This window comes from Platalea leucorodia (genome assembly GCF_965183815.1).
Source record: "Platalea leucorodia genome assembly, chromosome: 9".
NCBI lineage: Eukaryota > Metazoa > Chordata > Aves > Pelecaniformes > Threskiornithidae > Platalea > Platalea leucorodia.
Window position 1 is genome coordinate 23,349,191 of NC_138831.1, and position 27,997 is coordinate 23,377,187.

The 27,997-nt window shown below is 36.2% G+C and overlaps 2 protein-coding genes across 2 annotated transcripts in view; one reads left to right on the forward strand and one right to left on the reverse strand.

Moving 5' to 3' along the window:
* SYN2 (synapsin II) overlaps positions 1 to 27,997 on the forward strand; it is a gene marked incomplete at both ends in the record, with an annotated part of 196,575 nt that overhangs the window by 104,336 nt on the left and 64,242 nt on the right. The window lies entirely within an intron of this gene.
* TIMP4 (TIMP metallopeptidase inhibitor 4) lies at positions 760 to 27,939 on the reverse strand. Its single transcript, XM_082322719.1, has 5 exons — positions 27,657 to 27,939; positions 8,079 to 8,176; positions 2,501 to 2,615; positions 1,712 to 1,836; positions 760 to 1,539 (listed from the first exon to the last, which is right to left on the reverse strand). The coding sequence occupies exons 1-5, from the start codon at positions 27,784 to 27,786 to the stop codon at positions 1,342 to 1,344; spliced, it is 666 nt and encodes a 221-aa protein (XP_082178845.1). The 5' UTR covers positions 27,787 to 27,939; the 3' UTR covers positions 760 to 1,341.

The following is a 27,997-nucleotide window of genomic DNA, read 5'->3' on the forward strand; positions in this document are numbered from 1 at the left end:
AGTAAAAAAAACCCAATGGATATAAAGTGGAGAGAGTAAAATATGTCAGAAATGGCAGCTATTACGGATTCATATCCTGCGTGATGGTTCTCATCCAGTTTCTAGAACGCAAGCAGTTGGACAACTGTCTAAACTTTGGCATTTACTGAAACAATTTCTTAAGTTTTACCACTGTGAATTGAAATACTTTAGTAAACTTAAATATGTGTGAGATGAGTTACTAACTACAGTTATCAACTTATAAAAATTAGGACACTAAAAAGCTAAAAGGCAAAATACGTTGTAACACTTCTCTAGTATGAGTTCATGAGTTACCAAATTCATTACGACAGAGTAAGATGGGTATGCATGACTGAAAAATCTCTAATGTAAATTTAAACTATTAAATATGGTCAGATATTTGAGAGCTTTTTAGAAATCCCTTGCAGTGCAAGTTATTCAATATCTATTGCATGTATTTTTACATGAGTTTCTAAAGCTAAGGCTTTTAACAGTGCTGAAAGACAATGACCTAGTCACATATTCAGAGAGGCATTATCAAGTATTACAGCTGCCGTGATGATGGACATGGTTTCTGTAAATACAAGCAGTTTTAGCCTGTCATTATTTGTGTTGGTTCCATAAGATGCTGAAGTATTAGAACATGTGGCTTTTCTTTCAGCAAGGTATAGCTAGTCCGTAGGAATATTGAGTTGGGTAAGAGGATTTTGTTTATCAATGAAAATTAGAACTTTGTAGATAAAGAAAGCTATGACAGAAGTAACATACAGAATATGGAGCACAGATTGTTTTAATCACAGAAGTGTTCAACTTGTTTCAACAGATAAGGAAAAACAGGGATTTTTGAATCATTTTTTTATAGCACATTGTTATAATACTTTACATATACACTGTACAATAATTCTTTTGTATCAGAAGACTTTCATACAGAAAAAAATAGTTCTATAAAACATTCTGTAGTTCATCAGAAAGATTTAGAATAAAACATGGGGCTCTCGTAATCTGTAGGTTAACAGAAACAGGGGACAAAATTCTGGCAATTCTTTTGTTCTTGTACATTCATATTGGTAAAAGGGAAACTTGTTAGGCCTTAGAGGACACAGAGGAGCATTCTCAGCTTGAGCCTCTCTGTACAAAGCATAACTTTACAGAGTAGCTACCTCCAGGAGATTTGTTCCTCATCTTGCCTGAGTGCCAATTCCACAGACTCGGACTTTAGCTGTACAGGACAATTTGTTTTTGTTTCTAAGCAACAGATACATTAGACGATGGCAGTTCAAAGCTGTGAGCGTGCAATGTTTGATGGAATTAGGCTCCAAGGCTTTTTAGGAAGTGATCATTTTAAGGTTCGCTGATATCAATAAACTCTTTCTCTGGGGGAGGACCACCTCGGTACCAGCTGCAAGTGCCATCACTTCTCTTGATACAGGCATAATGCTTGGCTTGGTGCCCATATAGCTTTCGTTCTATCAGCCAGTCTGTCCAGAGGCACTCATTTGGTGTAGTGATTGAACAGGGCACCATGTAGCAGGTAGTAATCTAAATGTGAAATAGTACATTGATTCAGTATATTGCAGGTTTCTTTAAAATGGTATTTATTCTCAAATAATATAAAATATATGGTGTACAAGAGAACAGTTCCCATCAGTGAAAACTGCTAGTGCCTGTAAGGTAGGCTCCACCATTAGACAGTGTTTTGTTCTATACTTACTTTGCAGCCACAGCCCATTTGATATCTCTGATTAAGACTCTTCTTCTGAGACAAAGATAAATCATCCCATGGTTCAATGTAGTTGCATAAATGGATGAGGACTTTACCATCACTTAAAATTTGGCCTACAGCATGGAAAATAAGAAAAATAAGGCAAGCAAATAGAACTGTTTTCTAAATACTGAAATAAATTGCAAGAATATCTGAAGTTTTTAACTAATTGCACTGAATTAGTCATACTTCACACTTTTTTCAATGAATGTAATTATAACTGAGAGAACTATTCTGCTGAGTGCAAGCTGAATAAATGTTAAAGATTTAAGAAGGATATTTTTCAAAAGACGCTGATAATCTGTCAACAAGGGATGGATGCAAATGCAGTAGTATGTTAAACTAGATTTCAGGACTCTCTAGAAAAATCTCTAATTACTTAGAACCCCAAATCTGCATACACATAGGCATGTGTTGTCTCGTTAAACATGTTTGCATTCCTGGGAAAATCAGTACTGTTGGTTTTAAACAATAATGGCATACTTCCTATTAACTAATTGCATAGTTACTGACTTCAGCTTCCTTTGAAACTGCTTTAAGATCTTCAGATGAAAGATGGAAAACATGTAAGATCACAGTATAATTACAGCTTTACACAATTTGTACATTTCATTGTGTTTATATTATTTAGATAGTACATAAATATATAATTTTTTAACAAGGGCTGGCATATTTTTGCAAAGTCAGTCTAAGCAGTTACTTCTAGTTTTATAGGTACATTAGTTTGTTATATTTTACCTGTCAAAAGATACTGTTTTTTATTGTTAGCTTCTAGTTTCACTCCACAGAGTGACGAATCAAAAGGGGTATAGACATACTGGACATCCTTGAGCTTTTCAAATCCTTTAAACATCTGAAAATTATCAGAAAGAGAAAGTCAGTAGGGGAAAACAAACATGAAAAACCAGTTGGAAACAACAGCTGAAAAAAGTATGTGGTGCATCTCTTTAAAAAAGGCTCTAAAATCTGAACTTATATGAGAAAATACCAACAGTTAGACCCCTTCTCTACACTAAACGAAATGTGTCCATTATTTTTAGAAGGAAATTAGGTCTTCATTTTTTTAAATTATAGATTTTAAAATCTGCTTTTTCAGTGTTTTTAATGGATCTTTAAAGCTTTCTCTTCAATTTATATTATACTAGCATATTCCATTTAATGCAGAGATAGCATTCATCCCAAACAAGGTGCTGCAGCTTTATAAGATGCAAGTATTTCTCAATATATTAATATGGGAAATTTTATCTTGATCGGTGTAATGGTATGTGTCTTCAAGGACATGCAACATGCTAAGAAACTGAACATTGTTCTTGTAGTCTGTCATTAAAGCAAGCTGCTTTTCCACATCCAGAATTTTGCCCAATGCGACCTTATCAAATAACTGTTGGAAAATGGGATCCAGCTCTTAGAATTTATAGGCTGCAGCGCCAAAATGGATAGGTTCAGGATCAAAGCCTCTGCAGTGTTCAGATGGGCTGCTCCTTAACTAGCATTTCCAACTATGCAAATAATTCTTAAAGTAAGCCATTAAAAGATCAAAACAAATTTAGTTGTGTCCAAATGTGAGAAGGAACCATAAGATGCTAATCAACCTCAGAATGCCTGTCATCGCCTAATATGACGTAACTGAAACCCCAACACTTTGGGGGCCCCATTTAGTGACATCATGCTGTGTGTTGACAGCTGTGGACAATGGCAAGGCTCACAGCTCCCAAGGGCAGGCTCTCCCCGTTGCAGCTGGCGTCACTGGAAAATATGTTCGTGTTACTCAAGTTCTCTCAGGAGATTTAAATAGTACAGGGCACTAGAAAAGATACAGTAATATGTTGATTTTTCTGAAGCTTTATTTATGGAATAAAAAAAGCCAAAGTTGTTGTCACTGAGCTTCTGATCCAAAAATATTAGATGTGAATTTGAAATACTTAGTAGAAAAAACAAACACTCCAAACTAAACCAAAACTAAAAACAAACCAGTGTCCTGTACAAAGCAGCAGTGAAAATAATAGAAAACGTATATAATGATGATGAAAATATATCTGATTTTATTAGATAAAAGTAGTCTGCTATGTCAGCCCAATATAAGAGTTCTCAGAAAGATGGCCAAATGAGGAAGCAGGAGCAGGCTGCACGTCTGTTGCAGAGAATCTGCCTGATCGCTAACCCAGCGCTTCGGTTGGAGCCCCAGGCCTTCCTCACTCCTATTAAGAGCCATTTGACTCCTGCCATCTTTGGAACTTGAATCCCCTCCTTCTGCTACCCTTAAATCTGCCTTATTCAGGGCGTGGGTGCCAGACACAGATGCCTAGTACATAGAAACTACGTGAACTATGCAAGTGTCCTCTGATTTGAGTCCTCTCCACGTTCAGAAACCTTTGATTGGGCTACAATGTGTAGTAGGGTGCAACTTTTCTTTTAATACCTCATCGCTTGATCTAAATCAACTTAAGAGGCATTATGCAGACAACACAAATTGATTCAGCTATTAAAAAAAAGAGATAAATATCCATAGCAACTTATAATGGAGATCTAGTTAATGTTTAAATGAGTTCAGTGTTTGTTTTGTTGGGGGTTTTTTGTTCGGTTCGTTGGGGCTTTTTGAAATTACAGCTCTGGTCTATCTCTGGTTTTGACCCAGATATTTGTTAAAGCATTTCTTAAGATTTTAACATTCCGTTTAATTCAGTAATTCATATTTGATTTTCTAAATCATATTCTCTCATTTCCTAAAAGTGTAGATACTTTCTCTGTAAAGGGATAAGATGGCTTGATTTGATTCTGCATTGTGGTATGGTTCATTTACATTTGAGGTTCTGGTAGGACTTTATGGAGGTAGGAAAAAAGGTGAGGGACTGGGAGAACAGAGAGAGGTGAGCCTGATACTGAAGTCTATGTTGATACTGTCCCTGTCCTTCTGAGGTATATAGCCAAGACCAGTACACGGCTATTGCTTTAAGGTTTTAGAATACTTTTTTTAAGACTAACTGTATTACTTTCAGTGTCTCAAGCTTGTTCCCGTTATAATAATTACATTCTTCTGTCTTTTTTTCCTCTAAGCCTTTTCAACTATATTATGGCTTATTTTCTTAGCTTTATGTAGTGACTAATATCTAGCTTTAAAACTGCATCAATCATTTTCAAGGGTAGATATCGTTGTGTTTAGCTTAAATACCTCTTAATTCCCACTGTGAGGGGACCCCACCCTCTTGTAAAAGAAGTCTTAATTCTTTCAGTGGGATTTCATACATGCAGCCTGTGTGGAAAATACATAGCGATTTTGCTTATACTAGTTTAATTTGGTAAAATGTGTTGATTTCATGTATGACAGTAATATCTTGGGCCTTACTTTACTACTCTGATAATACAGGACAAAGTGTCACGAAAGCTAATGGCACTGTTTTAACATTTAGGTGGCTCCTCAGTGTAAGAATGGTAATCGAGTCAATAACAGTAATGTTATGAAGACAAATATTCAATTGCATATAAATCATATATTTCCTTCTCTTTTTAGTATAATGCTGTAAACATTGCAATAAAAGAAAATAACACTAATTGAAAAAAATGTATGGCTTCTTAACGTGCCAACCCATATATATAAAATGAATAAAACCCATCATTATTCTTTTTTGTATTTCTGAAAATGAATAACAAAATCATATTTAATATTTCTGTCCAAAAATACCAATGTTTTAATGCTAAGCCTAATGCACTGGATTTAAAATAATAGAAATATAATTTTTGTGACAGGAGTAGCATAAACCGGTCACACTAATGTCACATGTCAAACAGCCCAGAGAGTAACATAAAAGAGAAACAGCAGCATTTTGCTGAATTTACAGTTGCAGTAAAACGTAACCTCTATAGGTTCTGTGTTTCTTTTCCAAGAGGGGAGAATTATTGCTGAGGGAAGTGCGAATATGTGTGTGGCTTAAAAAGTATTCACCAAAACTAATACTGAGTTAATAATTGTTTTTTAGCTTGACAGATCCTACAGCTCAAAAGAGATGATTAGAGAGTCTATTCTTACTTTCATGTTATATAAAGCGAATTCTTAGCGTATCCCCCAAATCCTGTAAATGTTTATGCACAGGGTTAGCCAGAAACACGTGATCGGTGCCATCCAACATTAAAAGGACTGTTCAGTTGATCATAACTGCAGGTCATCAAATTTACAATATGAGAAATCGATCTGTAAGCACTCAAGAGAAAAAATTCCTCACTCTCTTTACTTTTGTAACTTGATGTGGACTTTACAGTGTTATCCATAACACTTTCCTATTAAACTTCTGTTAATTTAAAAGTGAGTATTTCTCAGTGATTTTTCAGTATACCCAGTCCTGTTTAACTTTTACTCATGTGCCAACTGCCAGTTATATGTTTATAATATAACAGGTTACATCACTCTTTGTCAGTTCCTGTACGATTCACCAGGTGCAGGCAAAGTTGCCTTTATGGATTTATTTCGGCGCCACACTGAATTTACTAGAAATCCCAGAAAAGACTTGCAGTTTGCAGAAGCTCCTGTTCACTCGCCCACTCTGTATCGCGGAGGTTTCAAACAAAAATCCTTTTATTGGGTTTGTTAGAGACACTGAGCAAGGAGCTGGGTCCCAACGCAGCTGAACAGCCTGCGTGCCAGGGTGGGAGCCTCAGCTCCTACCTCTTCTTAACTCTCTTCTGGCCAGAAGTAAGAATTTGAAGGGTGGGACTATTATGACCCATTTGTCTTCAGTCTGACTTGTATGTAAAGATGTAGAGCATCTTTTATTAGAAAATAAATCTCTCTAGTTTGTCCAGTCCTAGCTGACTTGCCTTCTGAAGCTTAGTGGAATTAAATAAAGATCTCTTACTGATGGCTGAGTTTTGAATAGGCCTCCACTTAGGAAAATTTGGGAGAAACTCCAAAGCAGCTCCAATATATGCATGTATTTCAGAGATTTCAATGTGCTGTTACTGAAGAACGGGATTATAGACTGAAAATAGTAGCACAGAGTACTATTGTCATTCTTCTTTTTTGTGCTGAAGTATACTTCAGGATTTGCATTTCTGTAAGATTACTCTAGTGTTGCAGAGTAGCAACAGAAAATTAAAATGCTAGTGGGAGGAAAGAGAATTGCTTTGATATTTATATACTTATTTCTGTAAAGAAACATTTGAAAATATCCTTAATAGTTTAAGAAGACAGGAAGTGGCAGATGGTGAAGAGTTTTGGGGTTTGTTTTAGCAAGGTAAAAAGAATTGGCTTGTTGAAATTGCTATAAAACCTTAACAGGAGTCATATGTGATAACCATGCTTGTGAATATTTTGAGATATTCTTGTCTACCATAGATTTTTCTTAGTAAAACTCTGGTGAGGTGATCTACTGATACAATTTGAAGGACTGAATTTTTTTGAAAGCACGTAGCCATTCACAATGATCTACTTAAGTATTCCCAGTAAATGTAATAATACAAATTAATACAAATAATACAAAATAATATTCTCTGAAAAATGAGAAATGAAACCACCTACAAAACTTAAACAAACAAACCAAACAAATCAACCAAACAAAAAACCCCACCAACGCACGCTAATACATTTCAACTGAAAGAGACTACCTATTTTTTGTGTGTTTCAGAAACAGCTAGATCATGATCTTTTTTTTTATCGGTGAAAGTTTGATGGTGACTTGCATGGGATCAAGATATGTCATCTTAAAGTACTTTAATGAATATGTCTCCTTCTTGGAGCTGAACAAATAATGGAAAAATCCTGTGAGATTCTGAATGACTGTATTTTTGGGTGCTCCCACTTTCTGTTTGCTTTCCTAGCAACATTCGTACAAATGGAGTTTTGTTTATATGAATATCAGGGAAGGACTCCTGTTTCTGCAAATATCCCTATTCACTTATGAACAAAGATCCTTGCTATTTCAGCTGGAAATGCTTTCCTCTCTTTATAAAGTTCGCATCATCCAGTCAGAGAGTTGCAAAATCATAATGCACCGTAGCTGATCAAGTATCCACCAGAAACAGCAAATGTATTGAATACCATTCACAGATTGAAGTATGTTTTCATAGTCTTCATGAAGCAATTGTGAATAACAAAAATTGTCATCAAAATATAGTTCAGCAAGAAACTCATGAATGTTAGAACAGCTTGCTTTTTTTTTTCTTTTTTTTTTTCATCCTTACTTTGATTTATTCTGTGTAGTTCACCTAGGTGTAACTGTGGAGGCAGCTGGAGCCTGTTCCAGCTTAAAGCATTTAGGGCTAAATTGTAGTCATACACATAGGTTATCAGCATTGAACTTCAAAATAGCTAAGTGGTTCCATGTACCTTTATTTGTTTGATTTCATACCGGATCATTTTGTGGGTATCAAGAGGATCATCACTGGCAGGAACCACCTTTTCACTGGATATTTTTGCTCGAATCACTGTAATAGAGAAAAAGATTTAAATGCAAATAAGCATATGCCTAATTTTACAAGCAGTAGCAAAAATTATATTGATAGATTTTAGCATTGTTTTTACACTTTAGCTAGAAGTAGTTTTTAAGGCTTTTTACTAAAAGAACACTAGCTTGAGTTAACTCCTGAAAATAAAAATAAGTGGGCTGCCTATAATATAAATCTGAATTTCTATGAATGTGGAAATCTGAATTTAGTTAGCACTCAGTTTTGACAAAAACTGTCCATCAAAATCTTTGAAAGACTGGAATCTCACAAGATTTTAAAAAACACCAATCATTATAATCAGTGAGTAAAGGAAAGGGGCACTTCTGTTGATGACAGAAGAATTGTTGATCAATTAAATAGACTTAAAGTTAACACTCTGAAAGACCATGCCAGACAAGATTAAAGGACACATTTTATGCATGAAATCAGAAGACAAGAGGAGAATAGTCTTTCATTCACTTTTCTGAGACTAGAGATTTTAGCATTTTTCTTAACATAACACGTCATTAGTTGTGTTAACCTATACAAATTAATTACTCCCTCTTTTGAACATTTTATTTATTTCCTATTCTTTAAATGAGGAAAGTATGAGATTTTATGAAAGAAGAAATGGTTTGTTTACCTATCTGTTTAGGCATCTCTCTTGTATACACTGTTTAAAATATATCAGGACTATTAGGCACAGAGAATAATGGGTTTCTAAGAATATGGTATATGGCCAAAATTTCTCTTGGGACTTCCACCCCCCAAATGTATTGAGAGTCCTGTTTTTGCTCTCTGCTGAATGGCCACTATTGCAGCTCCTCTGCAGCTGTAGTACTTGTTAAAACAAACAATCTGTATCTGCATGGAGAGACAGTGGCAAAGGCTGGAGCAATCAACAGTCGAACCCCACTTTAACTGTACATCCAATTTGCAATTGGGCAGAGATGGATCTGTGCAAGGACATCTGCATTGTTTGATGGGAATGGTTGGATTTGCTCTCTCTGTCACAGGTGTGCTGTTTGATGCAGGTATGATAGAGACCAGAAAGTATTCTTCAGCGTGAGGGCAACTCTCAGACACCTTCTTTTTTTATTTTGTTTTTATTTTTCATGAAAGGAACCTTTCTATCAAAATTAGTATGAAACAGGCATGATGTTTCATAGAATAAGTTAGGTTGGAAGGAGCCTCTGGAGGTCTAGTCCAACCCCTTGCTCAACTTGAATCAGGACGCTCAGGGCTGTGTCCGGCTGAGTTTTGAGTGTCTCTGAGGATGGAGATTCTGCAGCCTCCCGCGGCCCCTGTTCCAGGGTTTGAGCACTCTTACAGTGAAATCCTCATCCTTCCTGTTCATTGAAAAAAAAATCAGGCTGATGCAGAGGAGAATCTGTTGGCATCAAAATCATGCTTTTCTCCCGCAAAAAAATTGTTTGATAAATTGACCTCTAACTGTCATATCTAAAGAAAAGGAATAAGAAACCCAGATTGTAATTTTCCTTACAGCCAAATAGAGGTCAGTCCCATCTAATAATGGGCAATTCTCATTTCCTCACTTATTAGCAGAGCAAACTAGATGTAATAATCAACATGATGCAGACACCTACAGCTTCAAAGCTTGACTCCTCTATTTTTGGCACAGTGTTCCCTCCTCCCATGCCATTTAAACTCTTTTAGACTTATGGGTTGGATTGGAAGGGAAGAGTTCTTTTAAGTATGAACAGCAAATTTCTCATTTCAAATGGTAAGTGGCAGCATCTCTTTAATCATCTGCAGATGTGTTATGTTCCCACAAATTAAAGTACTTCTTAAGTGCTTTGATCTAATTCCAGATAAAGAGGGTTGTGGATTGTGTGTACTATAGTGCTGGAAAGATCAGCTTAGAATCATGTTGTTTTGTTTTGCGTTGCTTTCCTTTGCATCATTACTTCCAAAAAAAAGGTTTTCTCATAAAAGAGTTCGTTCAATACAGAAGGTAAGGGGTGGGACAACAGTTAGGAGCTAGCTCCATTATCTTCTAAAAATACCATAACATGGTTTATATGCAGGAAATCTTTTCCTGCCTGCTCAATGCAAACATTTGGAGGATTATTAATTAAAACTACTTTTCCCCTTGTGTTTAATGTTGAAACATTACTCATTTTCATATTTTTATTAAATTCTGCTTGTTAGCATCTGAGAGGAACATGACAGATAATCAACAATAGCTCAAAGGGTCTCCATGGAGTTACGTAAGGCTGACAGCATAACATTTTGGGGTTTGTCATTAAGAGATCTTTTTCTGGGTGTGTAGAAGAAAATGAAAACTATTTTTATGTTGTGTGTGTTTCATTCATTTGTTTGTTTAAAAGAAAGCTTCCAGATGGTGAAGGAAGACCAAACTGAGATCTTTGTTTTTCATGACAAAAAAGTTTAATTGTTACAGGACGTCTAAATCTTTAGTTATTTGGGTTTCACCTTTCTATTCTGAAACCAGATTCAAACGCACAAAGATCTTTTTGGGCCTTTTAATCCTTCTGGTTTTTCTGTTTTTCTGTGCTATAATATTTTTTTTCAATCAGTGTCGTCTAGCTGTCTCCTAAAACCTCTTATTCATGTGGTTGCTTCTGTTTTTAACCACAAGCACTTCCTGATTTAGCATTCCTGGGCCTAGCCATCTCCCTCTCTTCACTCGTGGTTCAGAGGGCGGTTATAACTTAGGATTCCTCCTAGTCTGCACTTCTTTTCAAGAAATGGTTTCAAGTACACCATGGCTGGCTTGGCTTCTCCTCTGTTTGGCTGAGAACAACCTCTGCTTGTTTAGTGTAATAATGTCATTTTATCTGTCAGACAGTTATTGGTTCCTTATGAGGAATTTGCATATATGAAATACATATGCATACCCTTCATATTCTAATGCCAATAATTCAGTCTGCCTCAACTGCGCTCTGCATTAGAATCTGTAATGTTTTTCAAAAGACATTCTCTCTAATACTCCAATAGTAGGATGTAACATTTCTGTGGAACTCATGTTTTGTAACTCATGGTACTTTTATAAAATGTAAATATTTATTCCCACTTTGTAGCTGAAGGTTGTCTCAGGTAGCTGAACTGAAAGGATATTAATGTGATCAAAGCCATGCAGGGGGCAGGTAGAGCCTCAGAACAGAAATTGTTCTGGTAGTTATTGGCTCCCACGATTATGCTGAGTCCACAGCATCCAGTTGACGCCTCTCTGAGCCACTGCTGTTCTGATTACCAGTGCCATAGCGTATTGCAGTTGTAGGAGGCCAATGTTCTGTTTAGTAAAGCAACCCGGCTATTGGACATTCATTATTAGAAATGTGTTAAGAATATTTTGATTCCTTTGTTCCTCACTAATAATAAACATCTCCCAACCATTTCTGCATCAACAAAAGGTAGTTTTGAACTGGTTTAAGGACAGAACTTACTTAGTACAACATCAGATATATTTGTGTTTATACAGTAAGGAGAAAAGTGTTGGGTTTTATACAATACAAAAGTGTTTGTACACAATAAGGGCAGAAAGTTAGGCATTAACTGCATCTTTCCCAAACCTGTTTGGTTTCTCTCTGAAATCCACTACAGTAATTATTTACTGGTAAATAAACTGTACCATCACCTTGTGTAGGAGAGATTTTTATGATCACGAGCAACTACTTGTACTAGGAGCTTTTTTAAAAGAAATTCACTGCCATTATATTAATTTTACCCCACCACAGTGACATAAACAATGAAATATGACCATCTTTTTTACAGAAGAGGAGACACACAGAACTGAGCCGTATACTGAAGGCTCCATACCAAGTCATAGATACAGGTGGAATCAGAATAAAGTAAATCCTTGTGCTTTGTCCACTGAAATTCATGTTCCCTAAAAGTAGTATCTCTTTAGACTCTGAGTTATTTCTAAGGCATTAACAAAGGGAAAACTGTTTAGTGAAGAATAACTTTCACTGTTAGAAGTTAGTATTATTAAATAATATATTCTTTATGATACTATTTTATATAGTATTATTGTACTTACACAAGTTTTAAGATGATGCTATTTAGCCTTTTTCCTTAACCTATTGGTCACACTACTATTGTTTGAAGACAGGCGACTTTACTCAACAAAAGTAATCAACTTTATTACTCCTTCAAAAAGGAAAACAAATTGGAGTTTAGTCTCCGATTAACTTTATTATCCTAAGTAATAGGAGGTAAGGCAAAAAGAGATGAATAAATGAGAACTTTTTTCCCCAGAATCTGTTAAATATCAGCAACTATATAATGAAAAATACTTACATAGGAAAATGTTTAAGATATTACCAGACATAAGAACAAGAAAGCATAATTGCTTATGTGCATTCTTATTTTAAATATATAAGCCTAAAAATAGATAAAATATAAGTAAAACTAAAAAAAAAATGCTAAGAAGAGTATAAATTTTAAAGATAGACAGATAGGCAGGCAGATGCTTGGAGCTTTGAAAATCTCTTTTGTCATCTGTTTGGACTCTGAAAACACTCAAGGTGCATCCTGAACAAAGTTGTCAAGTGTGTTAAGATCACAGTGCTATGAGAAATACAGACTACTTTTAAACTGTTGTTTTATTTAAGTTGAGTTTAGTTCAGTATTTTTGTTTCTGGGGTATGATTTTGATCAGAAGAAAAATATTTCACTCTCTTCTAGAATTAAAAGAGAGTTATAGATTACTATCATGATGGATGCATCCAGTTTGAAATACTAGCTGCACTGGCGTTTTCACTGTATCAGTGATAAACTGATGTAATACCTACAGTTCTTAAATGAATATATTTTTGCTTAGGGAGTTGCAGCTTAAAGCAAAACTCCATAGTTAATGAACGAGCTCCAGTCCTTCAGCAATACGTAGGTTAATGAATAGAAGGGCAAGGTTGTCTAGACTGGTATGCCTTAGCTGCTTTTTGTACAAATAAGTGTTAAATCCTGTCCCTCAGCCTTGCAATAGATTCTGAGGTCCATGAACAAAGAAGTGTGGTTCTGCATGCAGAGGAAGCCATGTTAGTGGGTCTGTGCCAGCCATTTGTATTCCAGGTTTGCCCTGGGATTTATCTCCATTTATGCACCTCTAAGGCCACTTGCAAATTTTAGAAACACTGCCTCCATCATTGACACTGCACCAAAATTAGGCAGCTACCTAACCTGCAAATGAAAGTCTCCGATTCCATCTCCATCCTTTCTGCTGAATATTCTTGCTGCTTGCGGTAGGTTAGCCCTCATTAAGAAAATAAGAGCAGTGAGTCCTGATATGTCCAGATAATTAGATCTCTTTTTAGATTTGGGATCAGAACTAGGAGTAGCAACATCCTTCAAATGGGCATGTTGAGGAAGAACCTCTGTTTCAGTTGTAGCCTCCAGTTACTTCACTTCAGACTAAGTTTACAGACTATGGCATAGCTATCTGAATAGAAATGAAATCTGCGTCCCTTTTAAGCAGTCTTTCTCTCAAGAAATCAGGAAAGTTTATTTCATATCATACGAGTATATAATCAGAATCAGCATTGCTACAAAAACCTTGAAATGAGACTTAAAAAACTATGTTGACAGGAAAAGAAAGGTGTAAGTTACTGAAAAGTTACAAACAAGGTTGTGATGATGACTCATGCAGCTCTTTTTTTTTTCTTATATTTTATTGCCTCAGTTTAGCCCTTTCATTTAATTACTTAAAATATGAGGAGTGATTTTTGAGCAATTATTTCTACCTGTCTCTTTAATGTCTGACACTTCAATCAAGCTGCTGCCAGATGCTATTGCTCTTGTAGGGCAAGGAATAAGTGGCACAAGGAGACGGATCTAAATAAGAGTGTATTGCTGTTATGTGGATGGGTTGAGGACAGCATCCCAAATATTTATGGGAACAGATAGAAGAAAGCATCCTAATGTGCAAAAACAGAAAAAAAAGGTGTTTTTCTGAAATGACATATCAGTCAGAGTATGCAGTATGAAATAAAGCAGAACTATGGACATGTAATATGTATGTACATAATTTTGAAGGCCCCTATATTCAAATGAACTTTTATATATAAAAGCAAGTCCTTTGACCAAAATGAGAACATTCACATACACAATATGCAGCCGTTTCTGCTCACCCTTCTGGTATAAGATTACTTAAAACTTCTATCTATCTATCTATCAGAACTTCTTTCCTCTTTGGGATGCAGTAGCCTAAACTTGCTACGTGAATGTCTCCCACTCCTGGAGGATCACACCCGGAGCATGGGCCAAGGGGAAATACCACAGTGACAACTGCAGGAGCCCCAACCACAGAGACATTGAGTTTATTCAAAACTTGAGGTTTCAATTCAAAAGTTCTTGTCCAAAAGTCTTGGGGGGGGCGGGGGGGTGCGGTGTTGGGGTTCTTTTATCAAAAGCCTATATATAGACTCTTTTTTTCTCAAAAGAGACTGATGAGAGAGATTTGCTCTTCTGGATTTTGCCTCATTGCAAACACTTTTGTGAGATCCAATGCTATTTTATATATCCAAAGGAAGTAAATACCACTACTACAGAAATTGCAGTAATTCTTATTCAGTTGCCTCTGTTCTTGCACTTTAGCAGCTCTGTTGTTCTGATCATAGGCTACTGAAAACATGGTTGGAATATGACAGTGGCTCTAGTGCATCTTGGGTTTATACGCTCACTGAAACCATTCATCAAAAAAACCTTCAGGAGAAGAGAATCCAAGTTGGTTGTTTGAAGCTGTAAAGGTCAAGTTTCTAGGTCCAGCTGTCTAAAATAATTGCATAGTAAACGAGGAAGCAACTAAAATGAATCTGGGCTTTGCAGGCCATATAGGGTTGTTATGTGAAATGGCTTTTTCTGTTCCTGTGATGATATGCTTGTATTACTTCCAGGCATATACTTTTTCCTCCATTCTGAGATCTCCATTCTTAGTTCTGCATAGTGGAGAGGGGAAGGGCTTCTTATGAAACATTTGTAAAACTATATGTATAGTCTTTTGTATTTATGCCCTTTTTGTAACCCTCACTATGAAATGGGGGTTATCAAAATAGGTTACTTAGTTGGGTGTATCAAAATAGAAATTCATAGTAAATCCTCAGTTTACCTGCTGGTAATTCTTACCGGTGTTAATACAACTTCACACCATCTGATAAAGATATGCCTGTCTGTTCTTAAGAACATAGACTCCTCATTTAAATTAACTATAAAAGGCTTTCTGAATTTTAAGTGCCTTTATTTATTTTGAGGTATCATAAGGGAAACTTCCAGAATTGATGCATTAACTAATCAATGGCATGATACTGATGACTTTCATCTAAACATTGGGATAAACTACTTTGAAATAACTAGAGACTGCAGTACAGTGTTGGTAGTGCCACAGGTTAAATTACAGCCAGAACAAAACTAAGCCAAGAGTTGTCTGTTAACAAACATTTGCAACCAACAGTTGTTGGTGATCAGCACAATCCAGGATCACCCCCTCCTTGTAGTATACAAGTGCTAAAATACTTCGTATTCTGTAAGAGAAGAATGGGGGCAAATCTGGTAATGCAATTTTCAGCAGTGCCCATCTTCAGTTTTGGGGGTGAGTTAATTCAGCGGATTCAGTATGAGACTGGAGAGGAGAGGAAGCTTGAAATCACAGAAGGGAGAGTAATTCATTCCTCCTTATAACCAAAGAGCTGCTCCAGGTGGAATTTCTATGTTCAGAGTAGTCTGCCCAGGATACACAATTGCAGGTCATGATTGCTTCCAGTTTAAGTCGGGCATCTATCTGTAACTGGCCAAGAATTTAAATGTGAACAACCAGAAAGCAAACTAAGAGGTCACGAGCAGAACTGGCCTCATCTACTGTATTGCCCTAAACTCAAGTTATGGTAAAATAATGCTAGGAGTCTAAGATAAAGTCCAAATATAGGGTATAGACACACTATTTCATTTACTTTCTTTTTGTCTAGACACCATAGATACTATACCCAGTACATTATGGTCTAATCTTACAAACTCTTGGTCTCTTGAAGAAGAATACTGGCAAGTAATGCTATCAAAACTGCCAGAGGAACCCAAGAACACAGTTTTGAATACTTGGGTTCCATGAGTACAGAGATATGCCCAAAAATAAATTTATTCTTTGGATTGGAAACTAGACATTTTATATGCTTAACTTTTTTCAGAGAGGGAAAAGAGTTAGCAGGCAAGGACAATAATCTTAATGTCAAAAAAGAAGAGGAATCTGCACTGACTGTTACAACAGACAAAAATTAATGAACCCGCTTTAAAGCAATACTGCACAGGGTAGAAAAGATAGAATAGATAGCTTGGATAGAATTCTAATTAAAATAGTGTGTATTGGCCGCTGATTTATATTGCTTACAAAAGCTCTAAAATGTACGAGAGGTTGTAAAAGTCTTACTCCATACTTTAGAACAACTGTCCCATCTGTACAGTATTACCACTTTTCCTATGCAGTTCTACCATATGCTAAATTGTTCAGTTATATAAACAGACTGACTTGCCACATTTGCTTATTGTAAAGCTTTGGATTTCACCAATGAAGAAGGCAAATTAACTTGCTTAAATATTCATGTAATATGTATTCATATATCTGTATATGGAAAAGATTATAATTTCTCAAAATGCATATGAAAGGAAGAAAGAAGTATTAGCAGTACAAAAGGAGTATTGTAACTTTAGCTTAAACTCATAGGTATCGCTAATGCTGCCAAAAGAAGGCAATTTGGTCAAAAGAAAGCAAAAGTTATTGATTGATTGACATTAAAATAATGTTTTAAAATAAGTAATTAAATACCCAATGTGTAGGTTTACATACACTCTGATATTTTTAAAGCAGATTATTTTAGAGTCTTAGAAATAATTTTTAGGATAATGAAGATTTTTATTTTCTTACATTTGCATTTCAGTATTTGATTTGCATGTGTTAGCTTCCAAAAGAATTAGCAGTGATGCTGTCTTGGTTATTTGAAATCTGTGAAAAAGAGAGGTGTGAAATACAGTAGATGGGTCTGTACTGTGTATAGGTACTTGAGCATTCACATACTATTCACTTAGTAAGAGATTATGTGTATCCATTGATACGGTAAGTAGTTGTGGAAAGCTTTGCGTGTATTACATATGTTGCTTGGAGCAGGAATCATGCCTGCTGCATTTTAATGAAACAAAGTAATGAGTAATATTATCAAGTGCCAGTACCATGAGAATAATGTTATGGCTTAGTAAGTTGCCCTTATCCTGAAATGTTTAAGGCCTTTTCAAAGCAAGTCCCTTAACAGCAAATATTCTGGTTTCTCTGTTCATGCTGAAGGATTTGCCAACTATAGTCTCATAAAAATGCCATTATTTTTTATCCTGTTCCCATTTATAATTTTATTCATTCTTCTCTGCTCTGAGTCCAAAAAAAGTCTCTGCTAGTGCTGTAATTCCATTTCACACATTTTGAGTTGAGATGATCTGTACTGCATGCAAAAAAGTCTGTACTCTATGTTTTCAAAAACTACTCTACTTTTTACTGCTTCAGTTATTTGGTTTTCCACTTGGAGGCATGTAAATCCTTATCTTTATTTACGATAAGTAACTGGCATTAAACTCAGAGGCAAGTTGTACTTTTGGAAATTGACTCACATTTATTTGTGGTCTTCTAGAATCTGTTACAAATTTACTGGAACACTGGAAGGGCTTCATCTTCTGTTCATTATTGTACTAATTTTTAACTTCTTTAAAGAAGAATTTGGCACCCATGTGGTTTAGGTTCTGTCCTTTTAATGCAAAATATGTCTGTTTCATTCTGTTCTTATATTTTATTTATGGTTTACAATGGCCATAATTCTTTCTATGTCAAGCACTTCCAGTCAGCTAGAGACCACTTCTGCCATGGGTGTCCAAATGCTTTACCATCAATTGGTTTTGTTGTGGTTATTTTTAATCAAAATTTGCTGGCCACCATCATCACCTCTGAAAAATCATTTCATAGTATTCACCTATTTTTTTCTTCTTATACCGAAGAGACTAGATCTTGCGGGGAGCAGGAGGGGAGATTGGAAGTTGAGTTGAAGTTGAGTCTAGGTACTGAATGAAAACTGATGCGTTTTGTCAAAATGGTTTGCATAGTGTTTGTGGGAGACAAAGATGGCTCCTGGATTCCCACAGGAGTGCTGCCAAATTATTGACGATAATACCAGTTAGGTGATGAGATAGAACAATACGCTGCTTTGAGACTAAATGTGGCAAAACTTCCCGATGTCTGATGTTGTCACAGCCATACAATGCAGGTGTTCCGTGCAGTTTTTGCTTTGACTCTTACAGCGTAAAGGAGACTGCAACCATTCTTTTGCAGTGTTGATTTCTGAACTATTATGCAAGCTTTTAATTGTTCCAGACTTCAACAGAGAGATAGATGATTACTTCAGTATATCTGCTGAGGTGCTAGGTCATCCTTACTCTTTTGGGAGTGGAAAACTAACATTAAACCCCTGTACTTCCTTTTCTCTTTTAAGAACCAAGCAAGGTGCTATTGAATTATAACATTTAAACAGCTGAAAAATAAATGTTTAGCAAACAGCTCATCTATCAATTTGTCTTTCAAAAAGCCAGATCAGAAAACAGCAATTTCATTTCCAAACTGTGATGCAACTCAGATGTTTGAAGCTGTTTTACTAGTTCAATTCTAGGTATAAACAGAATGCAGCAGCAGCAAAACTCTCCCAGTACTGAGTGAATCTGAACAAGTCTCTTCCTCTGTGTTTGCAGGATGGATTTCTTAACTGTAAGTCTACATTGTTACTATTCACTCTTCCTCCACAACTCCTAGACCCAAACTCAAGGAATCTTTAGTTCAAAAGATGTTTATGCTAGTTAGGTTGTAAAGACAATTTTATTTTTCCTGCATTGTATTTTAGTTTTCTGATATTCCATCAATAAATGCTTATAACCATCTGTAAAATAACTAAATCAGCGGCACAGTAGTTAACTGAACCACACTTTCTGAAATCACAAGAAAGAAAAATAGTGGAACTTAGTGGACTATTCGGACACGAGTGCTTTGGATCTGTAACCACAGAGCTTGTTGAAGAATGTAACTGTAACAATAGTAGGCTTTTTTCCTTTATTCGGTGGAAAGCAATGCATGGAAGAGCATTGCCTAGTCTTGGTGCTGCTTCCAGTTGCATGAGTAGGTAAGTGTGGTGAGATAACAATCATATCTGTAACTGAAAAATGAAATCCTTATAGTAAAGTTTTATCACTTGGGCTAAAAGAGCTCCATGGAGATTTTTGAAGGGAAGATTACTTTAAAGTTAGCATTAGGCCAACCCTAAATTCTACTAACCCAACACAAAATAGAAAACAAGGAGAAAAAGAAGGAGCTAGACCTACGTATTGCATGTTGAAGGGAAAGGTCAGAAATCCATTTGAAAAGATTTAATATGTTAATTAGTATGGGTCCTTCTACTCTATTAATATAGCCACTGTGGAAATGATTTAGTTACACAAGACAGCAGGGAAAGACCTTTCTTTTCTAGATGATAAATTAATATATTTCATTGTTCACTGTTATTCATGGCATTTTTATTCAGAAAAAATTACTGCATTCCAAAAACTCGCCATCTTGAAAAACCCATGAATACTTCTGAAGTTGATAAAGCCAATACCGAGGATTATTTTATCACCATTTCATATGGATATTAATTTGCACTGTGTTATTTTTCAACATAAATCCTTGGCAGAAGTTGGTTACTCTTTTGTGTTTTATTAACACAAAACTCTGCTAGTCTGCATCCAAAATGCATTTCCATTTGAGGCTTTCAAAATGTCGGAGGCCTATATTTAAGCTCATTAGGACTCTCAGGTAGGTCAGGATTTTGTGAATCTCTGTGTTTTTGGCTCGGGATGCAAAAATTCCTTGTGTTGAAGGCAAGAGTTGATCGGGTTTGGCTTCCTTGTTAAACCAGAAGATTATGCGGTTTTATTTTTTTTTAATTAGAAGAATACATTCAATTTATGAGAGTGAGGTTTTAAGTTGTAGTTTTTATAAACTTTCACATAGAAGAGGTGAGTGTATTTTTAACAGATGTGTGGTATTCTTTTAACTTAAATATTACCTAAAAAATAGCATGATTTCCTAACGTTGTTTAAGGTCAGTTTTATTTTTCTGCACTGTTTTTACAGCTGCTACTCATGTTACCAGAAATATTTCTCTCTACTTCACAAGCCTCAAATACCACATCATTTGACTAGTAATCAACATCTGCCTAATTTCAGCTGAAGAATAACACTCTCTTTATACTCTAAAGTCTGTAGAACAACATACATAATGTTATTGTAGATTTCCATTCATAGCTGCATGCCCCTTCCTCCATGCGGAAGAAACCCCACATTATTGAGATACTTTTTAATGAGAAAGTTAGGGATTAAAATTGGTAGATTAATAGGATTAAGAGTTTGGCAGTCTTTCACGTTCTGTGTTTTATATTATTTAATCCTTGTTTCTAAGCTTGCATTTTGTTTTCCACACAGTGTGTGTAGAATGTTGTTTTTGAAATCATGGTGTTTTAGTTTCTTAGCACTATAATGCATCCTTTTAAATAAAAGCAACATGGTCCCTGAATTTTCTTATCCTGCTTTTATAACATACTCAGCAATGAGTCGGTGTTACTGAGTTCCTTCTAAATCAGGCAACTAGCATAAGTCTTCTGAGATGTCATTTTACTACACAATACTCAGCTCTGTTTTTTTCACTAAAGCTAAATTATTTTACAGTTGTCAGCTACGTTCTAATTGACAGGAGTGTTGTGCTCAGTGGATTTGGCTCCTTAAAATTCTGTCCTGTTCTTCAGTTTCATGATACCACCTCATTTTACAGCTACAACCTTTAAGCTGTTGGGAACACTGCCATGAAAAAGTTCAACGAGCAAAGGAAAGGAGAGTGACTGCATTTTTCCAGACTGAGCCCCATTTTCATGCTTAAATGGCAGGGTTCTGAAGAACAGTAATTTACAGAAGATTGGAAATGATTTCTTAGAGTTGCATGATATTGGCAATGCAATTCAAGTATCGAATTCAGAACTGAAAAGTAAGTTAGGAAACTAACTAGACGTGGAATCTTGAAGTAAGCTCTCAAAATGTTTGCTTCTATCTTAAAACCTCAAGTAGATGTAGGGTTATTTGTACATTTATTCAGGTAATACTTCCTACTCCCAAAGAGGAAATTCAGTCTTTATCCTAGGAAGCTGTTTCACTAACATTTTGTTAAAAGTTAGCTGCAAAGGGAAGGGCTCAAACTGCTATTCCCATAGCAGCACTCCAACAATTTATTGAACGTGAATATTGAGGTGCCTTATTGAACAATCAGCAAAGACAGGTTCAAATATGTGTAGTTGTAAGCAGTCGTTAACAGCACCACATCTCTGCAGCCAGTGCAGTCATTTTTTGTATTTTTGAAAGCATGTAGAAGTTTCAGGCTACGATGCCAAGAAATTTATATGTACTGCAATTATAACTTAGTTGTAATACGCAGGCATTTGTACCAGTGATGGGCTTTTGCAGGGTTGCAGATATTTTTCCTTTGTTAAGAGCTTTACTCAAAGTGCATCAGTACCTACTTCAAACTAAGTAACTTCCTAGGATTCATGTTGTCTAAGGTTTTTTAAATTTTATTGGAAAATACTGTTCATGTGTATAAAAGTATGCATAACAGACAAGTAAGAAAATCACTATGTAATTCTTTCGTACTTACAGAAGTAAAGAAACCTACCCCCTTTTGTAGAACTGATTTTGGTAGGACATTGTACAGCCAAAACAGGTGAAAGGTGGTTTTGCTATTTATATCATTTATGGGTCTGTTGAAATGTGAGTTAAGGGTAAAATGTCTATTTCTCAATAATTTTTGTTAATGAACTTTAATATTAGTCTTATAACAAACAGTGGATATTGGGAGGGGTATGACTGCTAATGATTCCTACATGCCAACATTGTTTTCTGAACACCTGTGGGACTCCATTGAGCACAGGACTGGAATTCAGCTTTTCTCAGCCACTTGCTGAGGACATCAGGGTAAGAGAATTACCTCATTTTCAGCACCTCTGCATTAAACCTACCAAATATGAATAACAGTGCTTTTGAGATTAGTATAATTTCTAGCTGATTTTAAGGTGATTCATTGGTTAATATAATTAGGGTTCTGAAAATATTGTTCTGGCAGCATGCTCTTTCAATGGCACTAATACAGTCTCGCAACTTCTTTTTCATAATAATTCTTGCAAGAAGCATGCTCAGGTGCTGTGCTTCTCCTGTTGTTTGAGAGAGAACTAGAACAGCAGAAGTCCAGCACATTATTTCTGTAATTGACTTCACAATTCTTGGAATAGAAACTCAGCTTTCATTTCTGTGTGGGACCCCTGAGAAATGGTAGCTGCATAATCCTTTCCAGTCAGTGAGAAGTTACTCTAGAAATATATCTATGCATTATTGTCACTGATTTCCACTCTAGAGGAAGGACATTGCTATGAAGCAGTAATATCTGCCTCCATTTGGCAGAACAATAATATGCGGATCATATGCCAAGTACTATAATCTTTCCCTGCTATGGAGGAGAAGTCTAAAAGACTGTAGACAGCTCCACAATGTAGGCTGTGTGACCCCATGGCTGTCAGTGAGGTGTCTGAAAGCATGGCCTGTGACCCAGGGTCCTGCCAGGGTCTGCCAACAGCCTTCTACAGTGAGGCCATCTTGCCCATTCCCTCAAGCAATGGCTTCAAGAGGTGGGATTTATTAATGGGGCTCTGATGAAACCTTCGCAGAAGGCTAAGGTCTGTCTGTTGCTGTTCCGTCCCTGTCTTTGATGGTCTTTTGTTACGTGGTATGGTTATTACTGTTTGTATGAACACTGTACTCCCAAACACATGAAGGTTAATTACATAGCTGCTTAATTTTGTGTCAAAACCACCACTGAAGGTGCTCATCAACCTAAACATGCAAGAAATCAGTATCTGCGTACTCACACGGCTCACAGCAAGTAGACTCTCTGAGATTAAGAGTATGGTGAGTGGATATAACATAATATAGTAAGAATAAAATGGAAAGTCTACTTTAATTTCACTGTTCACCTTTTCTCCCCTAACTTGGAAGAAGCACTGTCTACATTTCTAGTACATATTCCAATGCTGATTTTTCCCATCAGGCAAAGTTACTTCCCACTCTAATAATGTACAAATTAATCCATTCCAGTACAAAACTAGATATTATATTGCAGAGAGGCGAAATCGTGGGACACTGAGCCATGAAAGTTTTAATATGAAATTCAATAATAAAGAACTAGCATATTGTAATTTTATCTCAGAGGAGCTGACTTTGAAAACTTAATTCTGGTGTATTTAAATAAAATTTTTACTGTTATTTTTAAATGTGATTAAAATTTAATATATCATCTGGCACATCTTTACAATGCCTGATCTCAGTGATCTTATGAGATTTTAACAGGCTGAAAATGCTCTCAAGCTCCAGCTGTAAGGCTTCCATCATATTTCGAAATGTGCCACTCTTCTCCAAAGCTATAGAACTATTCTCTGAAGCTATATTACATATTTGTTTGTACTCAAGATCTGTTAGTCATTTCTGTTGGAGTGTGGTGCCCAATATTCAGTAAAAATATAATTTTTGATATATATTCAAGAAAAAACAAGAATAAGACAGTTTAAATCAGAAAGATTACATCTAATTTTAAAGGTAGGCTACTGGTGTTACATAGCTAAGAAATGCAAAGTATTTACATGTTTATCCTACTGTCCAAAAATAACCTTGCTTATACCTAAGGGGGAAAACCAGCATGAATTAAAAGTGACAGACTTGAGAAAGAAATCAGTCTTCTCCATGTATACCATTTCTCTCTACAGATTGCCTAATTTGATGTGAACATTGGGTTAGAATTGAGTCCAAGAAGACTGAAGTCAGTGGCAAAAGGGAAATCTGTTATCTTTACACTATCTGATAAACTCAATTGCATCCATGGTTCTCTCCAAAAAAAAGCCATTATCAGAGGAATTTTCTTGTATTGGCTTGAAACTATGGTGCCTCGCTACTGAATTTGAGATGTTAAACAGCACATCGTCATCCCATTTCATTGCTGTAAGGAGAAAGCCTCCTCGATTCTTCCGGGGGGCGGAGGGTCAGCACTGATAATTAGCAGTGCAGTGCATGGAATTGCTGTTTAATAAACCTCCCATCTCCGTTTCCAGTGAAAGTCCTCTTGAGAAGTATTGGTTTTCATTGAGGTTTGAAGGCATTCAGCACATTTTAGGAGGGCCTCAACGCCATTTAGAAGAACACGAAAGGAATGTATCTCCCTTTTTTTATAAAAGGTGTGTATCTTCATGGTGCTAGGCACTTCCTACGAATGAAGATTTACGTCTCTTTGAAGTGAGATTTAAAACTACTGAGAAGTTCATGAAAACTGCTCAAATTTGTACAAAATCACACCCTCTTAAGGCTAAGCAGGGAGATTGACAAACCCAAGGTCAGATAAATGGCAGGACTGGCATGGCACTCATGATTTACTACCCATCATTACCGTTCTTCCTGCGGCGTACGACCATGTAACACCCGCAGGGCTCTTCACTCATTCGTTATTTTAGTTTTAGCCATCACTTTGCAGGACCAGAAGCTCTCTCTTACTCTAGGTCTGTCAGAAAGCCTGTTATTTCTATCAAGTTACTCAGGTTGTGTGGTAGCTGTGGGTATTTAGAGAGTAAAGCCACAAAAACCTCCTTACAATAAAAGACAAAGTGTGACAGCACTAATCATGTGAACAAAGGCAAAAGTGAAAAGAGCTTGTCCCAGACTTAATTAATTTCTCTGCTTGTTTTTTTTTTTTTTTTCTTGGGTATCTCCTATAAATGCTAAGGTTTCTGAGTGGCTTCACACATTCAGTTAGTGGCTCAAGTAACGGCTATTGATTCAACCCCCTCCACCTCCATTTTTACTCCACCCAAATCACAAGTGATCCTAAAGGAAATTAAAAATGTTACAGATACAGAGTGACACTGAGCAGTAAAGCAGTAACTGAAGAACATAGTGTGTTTGGTAGCTCTATGAGCAAGACTGAGACTTTGTCTCAGTTTTTACTTTACTGTCGAATTTAGAGGCATGGCATGGTTTGGTTTTTTTAATAAGATGTGCTAGGGTTCTATTCTGTAAGGAAATACTTGAATGTGTTTGTGGGTACAGAGATGGATGAACTGAAAAATAACTGAAAAAAATTTTAATAGTCTCAGCAAAGAGCTGGATTAGCATTCAACTCCTGTAGCTGAAGAGCTGTCTCTTTGTTTGTCAATATTTTGGAGGTATGAAAATGTTGACGTTGAAGTACAATTCTTCAATTTAATCTTAAATCTTAAAACAAAATAAATAAGTATGGTGACAGTAACAGGAGAAGTTTGAGGTGTGCTACTGCATGGGATACTTAATAGCATGGCCTGGGTTTCCCAATCCCTCTTAAGAACCCAATGCTCCTAAGGACACAGGTGTGGCTTCCAACAAAGCAGAGCTGCGGAGGCAGAGCCCTCATTCCCAGGGGGCTGGTGCTGTGTCCAGGGCTCCAGGCTTGTGCTGCTCCCTTCCCAGGGCAGCCCCGGCGCACGGCCTTCTTGCCTGGACACTGGTGACAAAACAAAGACTGCTGGCATCAGGGGTGGAGGAGCGGTCTTTGCCAAGCTGGGTAGTGGAGTTTTCTCTTAAACGGGGCAGACGCTCCACTGCTCTTCTCCAGTTCCTTTAAAGGAATTTTGCTCTGTTTATGCAAGATAGTGTGGCCAAAGCAAATCAAATAATTAATCCATGAATGCTTAGAGCAGGTTTTATGTGTACATATATGCAAGTGCATGTATAAAAAGATGTATACACATATTTATATGAATTAATATCTACATCTCTATCATTTTATAATATATAGAAATGCTATTTTGAAATGATAAATATTAAACAAAGGGATCCTTGATATAAACATTCCTTAGCCAAAAGGTACAGGTTACTTAAATAGGAGTATTTATATAAGTGAGAGCTTGAGCATCAAGTCCAAATATAAAGTAGTTTTATTTTACAATCTTCAGTATTTAAATACAAATAAAAAGTAGCATGTAGCTACCATTTATAAAATGTATCTAAGAATGGAATAAACCCTAATAGGTACCATAAGAGTGGCTGGAATGTCTTCCCTAAGGAAGATGGCTCATAATGAGTACTTTGAGTTTCCTCTATACTGTGAAATTGTTTATTTAGGAAAATCTCTACATTCAGTCTGTTGAAAAACTGTCACTTTCTTATGTATAGCAATGCAGCAGACTAACACAGTTAAATGTATACATACATAGTTAAGCTCCTGGTAGCACAACTTCTTTTTTCTTTCACACCTTAAACAACCCCAAGTTTGTAATGCCTGGTGTAGATAACTTTATGAAAAAGATTGCCTAACACGAGCAGATTAAAAAACAATTTAACTGATGGCCACAAACAGAGCTTAGAGTTTGTCATGGCTACAAAGATTTTTCTGTCAGGGTATAAAAGCAATTAATCAGTATGCAGAAGGTATTGCCTGCCCCATAGAGATGCTAATTTTGTGACACTTTGGAAACTCATGTTCTACATTTACTGTTCACACTAGATGGAAGCTAACCAGCCTTAGCTTGAGCTAATGAAATCAAAAGACTGCAAAATGTCACATTTTCTTATCCCCATGCAGTCTAATTTTGAGATCTTTAGTTTTCTTCTATAAGCTGTTTCACAAACAAAGTGCTGATTGAACATCATGAAACACAATTGTCCTAAAGACTGGAAAGTTATATTTATACAGAACTGCTGTAGCCAGTTTATCTGCAGAAAATAAAAGGCCTGTCAGTTTCCTGCTCAAGTATTTTTGGAAAATGACAAAAAATCCCAACAACCAATTAAAGAAATTGTAGTATAGCAGAACAAAGATCAAGTGTTTCAACATGTTATCACTGGGAACTTTTGGTTTATTTTTTCTTTTTTTTCCCCCCTCAAAATGGTATAAAAAATATCTATGTGCATAGTTTACATATAGCAGATGTTTAGGTAGAATATTCTATTATAGAAACTGTAGCCATTTGAAAGTTCAGGTATACTTCCCTGCTTATTCTAAGTTAGGACCTAATATAGAAGCTGTTCCTGTTTAAAAAAAAAAAAAAAAAAAAGGCACTAAATAATACAGCAATTTCAACAATTTGTAACCACAAAATGTTCTGGAAAAACAAGAAAAGCAGAACAGCTACTACCATTTTTTTTTACATAGCCCTCTCTTTAGAAGGGATCTCTGCAGTCATTTTGTTTTAAAACCCTCGGAGAAACGAAGCCACCTGGTTAAACATATTCCTCTACAGCTGTACAAAAAAAAAAAAAAAAATCACAGCAGTTGGAGTAGCTCCATTTGATTTCCTACCGTCTGAGTTAAAAGCGCGTAGCCATTCTGACTCACCTAAAGCCGAGTCGCAGATGAGCTGCTGCGGATGAGCAGGGGCACAGCTGCACGCCTCCACCAGCTCCTGAATTCTGTGGGTCAGAAGTAGAAGCACTGAAAACAACAAGGTACTAAGGACAGGATTCATGTTGCCTTAAGCACAGCTAATCAGTCAGCCAAAGGAAAATGCTTTCTTACTGTTGGTTTTATATCTAAACTTCCTAATAGCTATCTGATTTCTTCTGCGTGCAGTTCGATTTCAACAGACTTGGATGGTTTAGGAAAGCCCTCTAATGCTCGCTCTGAGTATACGCTTATGTTAACTGACTTCTAATTTCCCTGACATAGGACCCTCTTAT

Bases quoted from the DNA above. Each gene is read 5' to 3' on its own strand.
- TIMP4 (XM_082322719.1), bottom strand. From the start codon at position 27,786: ATGAATCCTGTCCTTAGTACCTTGTTGTTTTCAGTGCTTCTACTTCTG. The intron at 8,177-27,656 runs GTGAGTCAGAAT...TCTCTATTACAG, and splicing joins CATCTGCGACTCGGCTTTAG to TGATTCGAGCAAAAATATCC. The intron at 1,837-2,500 runs GTAAAATATAAC...TCCATGCTGTAG, and splicing joins AAAACAGTATCTTTTGACAG to GCCAAATTTTAAGTGATGGT.